General features: G+C 34.8%; 1 protein-coding gene across 1 annotated transcript; it reads left to right on the top strand.

Moving 5' to 3' along the window:
* The first annotated feature begins 771 nt into the window (after positions 1-771).
* Positions 772-4277, top strand: LOC111380166 (U-box domain-containing protein 15-like). Its single transcript, XM_023003655.1, has 3 exons — positions 772-1129; positions 1390-1455; positions 2526-4277. The coding sequence occupies exon 3, from the start codon at positions 2573-2575 to the stop codon at positions 4238-4240; it is 1668 nt and encodes a 555-aa protein (XP_022859423.1). The 5' UTR covers positions 772-1129; positions 1390-1455; positions 2526-2572; the 3' UTR covers positions 4241-4277.
* The last annotated feature ends 6179 nt before the right edge of the window (positions 4278-10456 follow it).

Below are 10456 nucleotides of genomic sequence, written 5' to 3'. Positions count from 1 at the left end.
AACAGGGTCATGTCCCCGTAACCCAAAACCCAATCTCCCACGCGTCTTGGTTCATCAGCCATGAGCCTGTTTGGGAGTAATTTTAAGAATTGATTTTTTTATCGTTAGAAAAAAAAGTGAGGTCCACCTGTGAGAGAAGAAGTCAAATATGACATCTAGAATAATAAAATAATGGTTAAAAAATCAATTTTTTGAAAGAAAAAATCACTCCCAAACAGACTGATAATCTGCTAGGCTTTTCGCAATTTAACATTATACAATTGCTTGCACTAATTATAAAGAAATAATTGATTGATTAATTACCATCAAAGTCTTGTTCCTATTTAAAAAATATATATATGAATAAATTTTACAAAAATGAGAACATTGGGAATTGAAATCAAAGATATAATTAGAGTAGTATAATGATGTTTGTGTTTTCCTTTTAAATGCAATCAGTATTTATTATTTACAAATATGAAGTCCCGGTTTGATCTTCAATTTTTAAAACTCATTTTTCTCAAATTAATTTTCAATTTTACATTTCATGAAATTCAAAATTTTTATCAATTTTTCGATTACACATTTCATTAACTTCAATTTTGAATTTTAACTAATCCGAAGAGAAGTCAAATATAATTGACTCAAATTGAGAGTTCACAACTGAACTGTCCCACTCCTCCTCGGTAGTGGAGAATACTTTCAAATTTCAACCAATCCCAACGGTCATTTACACTGTTAATCATTTTAATCCCTGCCGTCGATTCTATATCGATAATAACTCACAAATATGTGCTTATATATGTATATATCCATATACAGAGAGAGCTTTGATTTTGAATTTTGTTTTGGATTTGTCTTCGTTGGCATTGTCGGGTTGAAGTTTGATATTTTCAAATTGAACCTACATACATAAGTTGACCTACCACTCTACCTTCTTCTCAGTTTTTAATTTGCTCGATCTGTCCGTCACTGAAAAGAATCCACGGCATTTCAGTTCTTGGTCAAGTTTATCACAGGACCTATCATTGATAGTGAAATTCCAAGCTTGAGTTTCTGGGTTTCTCTTCAAAGATTCAGATCGAGCATTGGCATATGAAGGTGACGCAGCTTCCTTCTGGAGAGGAAAAGACTATAGCTTGACTTGAAGGTTGGATCCTTAGCTTTTCTTTCCATTCATGTTCATTCTCCATTTGAAACCGATAGATTTTCTAAGAGTATATAATTTATTTAAATTCAAATACGTATTATAAATGTTCAATCATGCTTGGTATACAATATTTTTGACAACATGTTGAACAGTTTAAAAAGCAATTTCTCTCAACAATGTTGTAAGAAAACATCGTACAAATGGCATTTCCTATCAATGTTTTAAATGATTTCTCTGACTGATAATTTTTTTTCTTGCAGGAGACAGTTGAGAAGCATTTTGGTAAAGAACTTCAGTGCCATAAGCAAAAAATGAATCAATTTGAAGTAATATTTCTTTTTTTTTTTTAGGGGTCTTAATTGCTCAAATTAATTTTGATATATTTTTCTGGGTTTGATTCCATATCGGAAATTCAGATAAATTCCATATTCTTGAGATGGAGATGGACAAAATCATTTTCCCATTTCAAGAATAGAATTTGGATTCTATAGGCATGCAATTCACATCACAGGTTACGAAAAGTAAAGCTGCCTGATTTATATGAGTATACCATACTACCCCTTTAATCTGTCATATTGCCTTCCATGCCTAAAAGCAGATAATTGATTGTACAGTACCAGGGCAGACCCACTAAGGGACAAGTGGGGTTGGCCGCCCCCACTGAATTTTCAAAAACCTTATATTGAAACTTTTTAAATTTAAATTTTCAGATTTTTTTTATTTCTTTCACAATTCATTTTAGCTCATTTTCTGTCTAGAGTCCGCCCTTGTACACTTGTATTTCGTGGGTGTAAGGGCATTTTGGAGAGTGCAAAATCTCTTCCACCTGCTTTTATTGGACGGCAGGAATCGCCGTTGGAAAGTTCCTATTTTCATTTCATCAGCTCAGCTGTCATTTACTCCATCTTTCATAATTATTTACTTTTACGTCGGAAATTATTTTATGGCCGTTTGCATTTAAGATCATTATATAAAAAGCTTTCCATTAGTCTTGTGGGGGGGTTTTTGTTTAGTACTAGTAATTTTTACCTGTCGGCTCTGTCATCATTTTCAGTAAACTGACATTTTGTGATCCTGCGAGATTGGCCCTTTATTTATAACTGGTCCAGACCTTTAAGTTCTCTATTCTAAAAGTTGTCTCTTTTGCCATTTTGGAAATACAAGCCACCGCCTTGGAAATCTGACAGTTCTTCTGAAGTTCACTTCTTGATGCCTACCTCTTGCTGGCAAAATCCAAGTCTCTCATTTTCACTAGGTGGATTTTAGTCAAAATTTGAATTACTGTGTTTGTAAGATATTCTGATCAATCTATGTTGAAAAAAAAAAATTTGAATTATCTGCGATAATTCTCATATAGGTGGTGGTTGTTGTTAAAGTTTGGTTTTCTTGTTTTCAGGTAATTCCTGCTTTGCTTTAAGGTTTGATTTTTAGTTTACTTGAATCATGGTTGAAGACGGAAAGGAAAATTTGGTGGCTCATAATCTGTCGGCTGAGGAATGGCTATCTCGTGCACAGATGCTTGTTCCCAGGGCTCTGGAAAAAGCCAGGGAGGTTAAAGGGTTCCCTGGGAGATGGAAGATGATAATTTCGAAATTGGAACGAATCCCTACAAGATTATCGGATTTGTCTAGCCATCCTTGCTTCTCCAAGAATGCACTCTGTAAGGAGCAATTGCAGGCTGTTTCAAGGACATTGAATGAAGCAATTGATTTGGCGGAGTCTTGTGTAAAAGGGAAATTTGAAGGAAAACTTAGAATGCAAAGTGATTTAGATTCGCTATTGTGTAAACTTGATTTGAATTTACGCGATTGTGGGCTTCTGATCAAAACCGGGGTGCTTGGAGAGGTTAGTTTGCCGTTGGCAGAACAAGAGGCTGCCGCAGATCATAGCAATATAAGAGAATTGTTCGCACGACTTCAGATTGGACACCTCGAGGCTAAGCATAAAGCACTTGATTCACTTGTAGAATTAATGAAAGATGATGAGAAGAATGTGTTGGCTGTTTTAGGACGAAGCAATATTGCAGCATTAGTCCAATTGCTCACTGCAACTTCTTCTCGGATCAGAGAAAAAACTGTTACCGTTATATGTTGGCTTGCAGAATCTGGAAGTTGTGAGAGTTTACTTGTTTCTGAAGGCGCTCTTCCTCCCCTTATAAGGCTTGTCGAATCTGGTAATGCAGTGAGTCGAGAGAAAGCTACGTTTTCTCTCCAGAGATTGTCTATGTCAGCAGAAACCGCACGCTCAATTGTTGGCCATGGTGGAGTTAGGCCTCTGATTGAGATCTGTCGAACTGATGATTCTGTTTTGCAAGCTGCTGCGGCTTGTACCTTGAAGAATATATCGGCTGTGCCTGATGCACGGCAAGCCCTTTCTGAAGAAGGGATTATAAAGGTGATGATCAATCTTCTTGATTGTGGAGCCCTGTTGAGATCTAAAGAATATGCAGCAGATTGCTTACAAAATCTCACATCAAGTAATGACAACCTCCGGAGATGTGTTATTTCAGAAGGCGGAATAAAAAGTCTTCTGGCGTATTTAGATGGTCCGCTGCCTCAAGAATCTGCAGTTGGGGCATTGAGAAACTTGGTTGGAGTGATTTCAGTTGATGTTTTGGTTTCATCAGGCCTTCTTCCGAGGCTGGTCCATGTGCTTAAATCTGGCTCTCTTGGTGCACAAAAAGCAGCAGCCTCGGTGATTTTTCTAATCTGCGGCTCGACTGAAATGAAACGATTGGTGGGTGAATCTGGAAGCATTCCACTTCTCATAAAGATGCTGGAGGCTAAATCTAACAATGCGAGGGAGGTTGCAGCACAATCAATTTCAAGTTTGATGACCCTTTCCCATAATTATAGAGAAGTTAGAAGAGATGACAAATGTGTGCTTAATTTGGTAGTATTGCTCGATCCAAGTCCCCAGAACACAGCCAAAAAATATGCAATTTCCTGTCTAACCTTGCTTTCCTCGAGCAAAAAGTGTAAGAAGTTGATGACTTCGTATGGGGCTATCGGTTATCTCAAGAAGCTTACTGAGATGGACATTCCCGGTGCCAAGAAGCTACTTGAGCGTTTAGAGAGAGGAAAACTGAAAAGCTTGTTCAGCAAGAAGTAGGACAACTCAATGTTGTGTAATGGAAGTATAATTTTGATCATTGTTTCACTGCCTGAATGAATCCAAGTAGTGATAATGGTACAAGCTGAGAAGCATAAACATGAAAGCTATGTGATCGATATTTTTTATAAAAACATAGTATTTGTACTCTTAAAGTACAATGAATTACTACTTCGGTTCTATCAACTTTTCCTGTGCCTTTATTTGGTGATTCTGGAGATGCATAAATCTATTTGATGTCTTCTTAAATCAGTGCCTCGCTTCCCTCTCTGTGTCGAGGTGGATTAAATTATTTTTTAGTTGTTTAATTGATATTTGACCTTATAATTTCTCTGTACACAAATGAGGAAGCAGCATTCAGCATTTCAGAGGGAAAACTTCAATATCAGCGGCAACAACTTATAATCTTATTACAGAAATACTTCTTAGTACATGTTTCTTGTCAAAATAGGAAACTCTGAATTCCCTCTGATTTCCAACTTTATGCAGTTGACTATTTTTCGTCGAAGTTAATGGTAAAAACCTCATCAGTTTAACCTTATATCTAATAGATCATAATCAGCTGTCTTATTTTTCGTTTAAAACTGTTAGCTATGAGGCTCAAACGGAGACGAATCTAACTTCTTAAGTTCTTCTGAAATTTCTGAAGCTTGTGTATTGTATTGTTTTGCTTGTAGGCTGTAGCACTTATATTGGAAAGTTGTCACATGATGTCACAAAGGCGTGGTCTGTCATGAAGTGGCTGATACATGCGGGATGTTTCAAGCCACCAATTGAACAAAATGTTGGTCCTAATTAGCCACCAGGGTCGAGCAAATTACATGTGTTTATGATCTGTTGATATTATTTTTACTGTTCTCAGTTTTGCTTGGAACCTATATAGATATTCGTCGTGCCTCAATGTTTATGGATATTATTTTCATTGTTCTTAGTTTTCTTTCTACGTTCTAATACTATATAGATAATCATCATCATCGGTTTTGAATTGCATAAACTTATTATTGTCTGGCCTATAACTCGTGAATTACTGAAACTGCTTACTTAAATAACAAAATCTTTAGAAACTTCATCAACACTTCAGGTTGAAGATCTGGCTAGTCCCTAGAGGACTCTGAACCAAGTGAAAATCGTACTACTGTACTTTATAATGAACGAAATTTTAGTTTCTTCATTCCTCAATACCATATCAAAGTTTTTTATACCTCGTAGTTGTGGCAGTTTCTTCTAAATAAAAATGAACATATTATGATCTCTCTACTAGTCTCTAGATAAGAAATGTTGAATAGTTTGGTGTATGGCATCATCTTGATCAACTTGAAAGCACCTAAAATTGTGGCTATAATATGCTAATTGCTGACCCATCATTGGATCATAGAAGCAAAGAGTTGGGGGGACAAAATCAAGATGACCCTGCTTGTCTGCCAATATTAAGGAGTATCTCCGCACTTGACATGTGCATTCAAGAGACCCAAGCTCTTATTCTTAGTCGTTATTTTTTCCCTGTATTTTCGTGTTCCTGTTTATGAATGTATGTGTCCCATATAATTATTAACGGACATTCTACATAGACAACAGATTGAAAACGAGACATCCAACCTAACGTTTTGACACCTAACACATCAAGAACGATAAATCACACAATTTTTATGAAGTTCTTTCGTGTTTTAAGTACCAAAGAAGCCTATTTTCCTTAAAGCGGTTTGATTTTATCATTACTTGTCGAAGTAAGGTTATATGATTGCTACATCATCTTTTTGCTATTCACGTATGTTGTCCATTAGTAATTTTGGACGAAATTATTTTGTAGGATAACGAGATTCAGGATTTGAAGTTAAGAGACTAATGAAGTTTTCTTGAAAGTTTGACGTTTCTCCGCATAGTGGAAAGTACGGGTATCGTTCATGTTATTCGTCCATTAATTAAATTGTATATAATTAGTCCCATGTTTAATTTAGATAAAAATTAAAATTTAGTCAGTTTTGATTAAAGTTGATGGAATGTGTGTCCGTGTGAATGTGTCGTTAAAATTAATTATTGATTTTGACTTAAATTATAATAAAAAAAAATTTAATTGACCCAAACAAAAGCTTAATTGCTACTCTACAGCTCATGTTCCCAAACAACTTGAAATGCATTTCCCTCGAGATATATATATAGCAAACTTGCAGCTGCAGCCGTTGATCGAAGATTAACGGGGCTACGATTGAACAAAGAACGGCTATGATCTGATCTATAAAGAGTTATGAAGTAGGAATCTCTGAAATCCCATTTCTCATTAATCTCATATATTAACTTGTATAAATTTTATTAATATTTCAATTATTCCAACCGAATATCCCCAGTTTACTATTATTTAATATTTCTACCTTTTTGGAAGGGAAAAAAAAAAACGAAAAAGAAAAATTAGAAATTAGAAAAGAGAGGACCAAACACGGCTTTATCAGTCAAGCCTCAATCTAATCATCGAACTGGAGAGTCGAAGGAGAGATTGCGAATTTCGAGACAAAAGGCTCGGCACAGTCCCCGGTAATAACTAACTCTCTTGTTTGTACATATTCATACGCTTGTATATATCTCTGTAAATCCCTAATCTGTTTGGATTATTACTGATTTTTATCTTCCAGTCCAGGTGCATTCAATTATGGCTTTTCTAGTCATTCTTATCCTTGACTATTATTATTGTTCTCTTCGTTTTTATGTTTGGAATGGGAAAAGGATGAATTTTTTTAGTTGTTATTCTTTGTTGTTTTGTACTTGCTGGAATCTCTCGCGACCTTCGCCTAATTCTTGTAAAGAAAAATGGGCGGAAAGAAACGGTTATGCATCCACAGAGTCGGTATAGTTGATAAATTATAGTCAGATGTCAATTAGATTATTGAAAATTATTGCCGTAGCTTGTGTAAACGCTATTTTTTTTTTTTTTTTGGTAGTGCTATTGGAGCTTTTAAAGCTGGTTCAAATATTATAGAATTGTTTGGCTGAATAATTGTTAATTGGAAGGGATTAATTATAAAATTATTATATCAGCACGTAAGATTATGCATATCGGACTTAAATAAGACATGAAGTCTTTGAACTCCAATTGGTTGATCAACTTTGTTGCGCTTTCATAGTTCGACAAGAGGCCAAAAGATGAAAAAACTGTTGTTTGTGATTGAATCTGAATGACTGCTGAATATTGAATAGATGGCACTGCATAGCCTACTATATACAATCGTGCTCCATTTGTAACCTTCTTAGACAGAGAGAGTTCGACATGCTATGAGCACTGCAAGTAATCAATGTAATCTTGTTTGTCTGCTCTTTGTAAGTTGATGACTGTTTCAGTTTTGATCTCTCTTGTTTTTCTTGACACTTTTGGTCTGTGACTTCTCTTCCTATGGTAGATCAATTACTTGACTACTAGATCATAAAGCTCCTCACACACACACACACACACACACAAATAGGAAATAAAAAATAGAAGAAGAAGGAAAAACTGACAAAAACCAAATAAAGAATCGTGAAAGGAAAAGGTAAACAGAAATCCCCTAATAATATTATGGCGAAGTTTTCTGAATGGCCTCCTATCAATGTGCATGGTGAAAATTAGCCTGACTTTCTAATTTCAGTTTTAAAGGCCTTAATGTAAATAAGTTAAGCTCTACATAACCGAAGTGTAAAAGGAACTCAATTATAAGGGCATTACATTTTCCTGACTACTGTTATTTACAAGTTGGCATCTGATAACAATGATTAAACATTATTCACGCATATCATCCACTTGATGTTACATACCCTGTGTGCCTGGGGCCTGGGCGTTCTAATTACTTGCACGAATTGAATCAGTTGATATCTTGACTTTTCAGGTTAAGTAGATAAAATATGAGTTCACTGGATGTAGCCAGAACAGAGATTGGTCTTGTGGTTTTGTATTTGAACAAAGCTGAAGCCAGGGACAAGATATGCAGGGCAATCCAGTATGGATCAAAATTCTTGAGTAATGGAGAGCCTGGCACAGCCCAAAATGTTGACAAATCAACTAGCTTGGCTCGTAAAGTTTTCCGTTTGTTCAAGGTATTGCATATTTTAACAATTATTGTGATTTTTGAGAACAACGAATACTTGTATAGTTTTCAGGTCGTTTATCTCTTTTCCTTTTTCTCCAGAAAGCTGTTTTTCACATGTATGTGTCCTCTTTATGTTCTTGAACTTTACTATTCCTTAATGTTTTTTTTTTACGTGTTCATTTTCAGTCATACGTTCACACAATAAAATATTCTACACATAACAAAATTTAACTTTTCTGTACCCTAAAAATTATTATTCAAAACTTTGATTTTCCCTAATAATGATTGTCAAATAGGGACTATATACACTCCATATATATCTAACACGTGCTATAGGTGCAGTGTGTGGAGTGGTGTCAAACAGACGAGACCGGTGGCTTAAAGAAATGCCCATGACATCCCGGGTTTTGTGGTGGGTCGAACTTCTTTTTGGCCTGGCCTGACCGTTCCTACTTTGACACCACAGGTTTGTGCAAAGATGAAAAAATAAGTTATGTTCAGCAGGCCTTGAAGCAACAGCAACCGCATAAGAATACTTTAAAGTTATCTAATCACGTTGTCAATACTACCTGTATAAAATGGATGGTACCTCAATCTCCCACCGATGACGTTTCTTTCATATATATTATATATTCGAATAATGGGTCCTTTTCATAAAACAAACACTTGAGATAAATCATAATACTAGAATGTTAATGACTGGATGTCTCTTGTCATTTTGTGAATGGTTTGTTTGTGCATCCAAGTTCAAATTCAAAAGAGATGACAACTTATTGCATTATATGTATCATGTATGTAATGTTAATTAATAGGAGAAATGGATTGTGTTTACTTGATTACAAACAAATTACGTAGTACAAGTGATTTAACCAGCTCGAAGGATTACATTATCATCGCCCACATATGATTATCGCATTCCTTGGGCAACTTAGTCTTTTTGTCCATTTCCTCAATTAGAGGATCGTAATCACATTGCATTCGTTATTTCAATTTCTATTTATGAGTTTACCATGTAGATTAACCGTTTATTACTATTATTTGGATTTTGATATTAAATTTGACCTTCGATCGGAGAAATGTTTTCATTATATTTCACACATACGTATTGTTGTATATGAAGCCTATCCACTAATCCTTCCAAAAGAAACTAAAATAATAATTCTCTTCCATTTTTCGATAAATTGTAAAGAAATGTCCATAAACAAATTCAACACAACTTGTCTCTCTAAATAAATTGACTCATATTTTGCGCAAATTTACATGCCTACGGGGCAGGGAAATTGTGTAGTGTCAAAAAGAGGAAGGCATGGAAGCCTACCATATTTGATATTTGGATGCATTGTGTGGTGCACCAAACAGGGTCATGTCCCCGTAACCCAAAACCCAATCTCCCACGCGTCTTGGTTCATCAGCCATGAGCCTGTTTGGGAGTAATTTCAAGAATTGATTTTTTTATCGTTAGAAAAAAAAGTGAGGTCCACCTGTGAGAGAAGAAGTCAAATATGACATCTAGAATAATAAAATAATGGTTAAAAAATCAATTTTTTGAAAGAAAAAATCACTCCCAAACAGGCTGATAATCTGCTAGGCTTTTCGCAATTTAACATTATACAATTGCTTGCACTAATTATAAAGAAATAATTGATTGATTAATTACCATCAAAGTCTTGTTCCTATTTAAAAAATATATATATGAATAAATTTTACAAAAATGAGAACATTGGGAATTGAAATCAAAGATATAATTAGAGTAGTATAATGATGTTTGTGTTTTCCTTTTAAATGCAATCAGTATTTATTATTTACAAATATGAAGTCCCGGTTTGATCTTCAATTTTTAAAACTCATTTTTCTCAAATTAATTTTCAATTTTACATTTCATGAAATTCAAAATTTTTATCAATTTTTCGATTACACATTTCATTAACTTCAATTTTGAATTTTAACTAAACCGAAGAGAAGTCAAATATAATTGACTCAAATTGAGAGTTCACAACTGAACTGTCCCACTCCTCCTCGGTAGTGGAGAATACTTTCAAATTTCAACCAATCCCAACGGTCATTTGCACTGTTAATCATTTTAATCCCTGCCGTCGATTCTATATCGATAATAACTCACAAATATGTACTTATATATGTATATATCCATATACAGAGAGAGCTTTGA

Source organism: Olea europaea, unplaced genomic scaffold (assembly GCF_002742605.1).
Source record: "Olea europaea var. sylvestris unplaced genomic scaffold, O_europaea_v1 scaffold2101, whole genome shotgun sequence".
In the NCBI taxonomy this organism is placed as follows: Eukaryota; Viridiplantae; Streptophyta; class Magnoliopsida; order Lamiales; family Oleaceae; genus Olea; species Olea europaea.
This window is presented reverse-complemented; position numbering and strand designations above follow the sequence as displayed.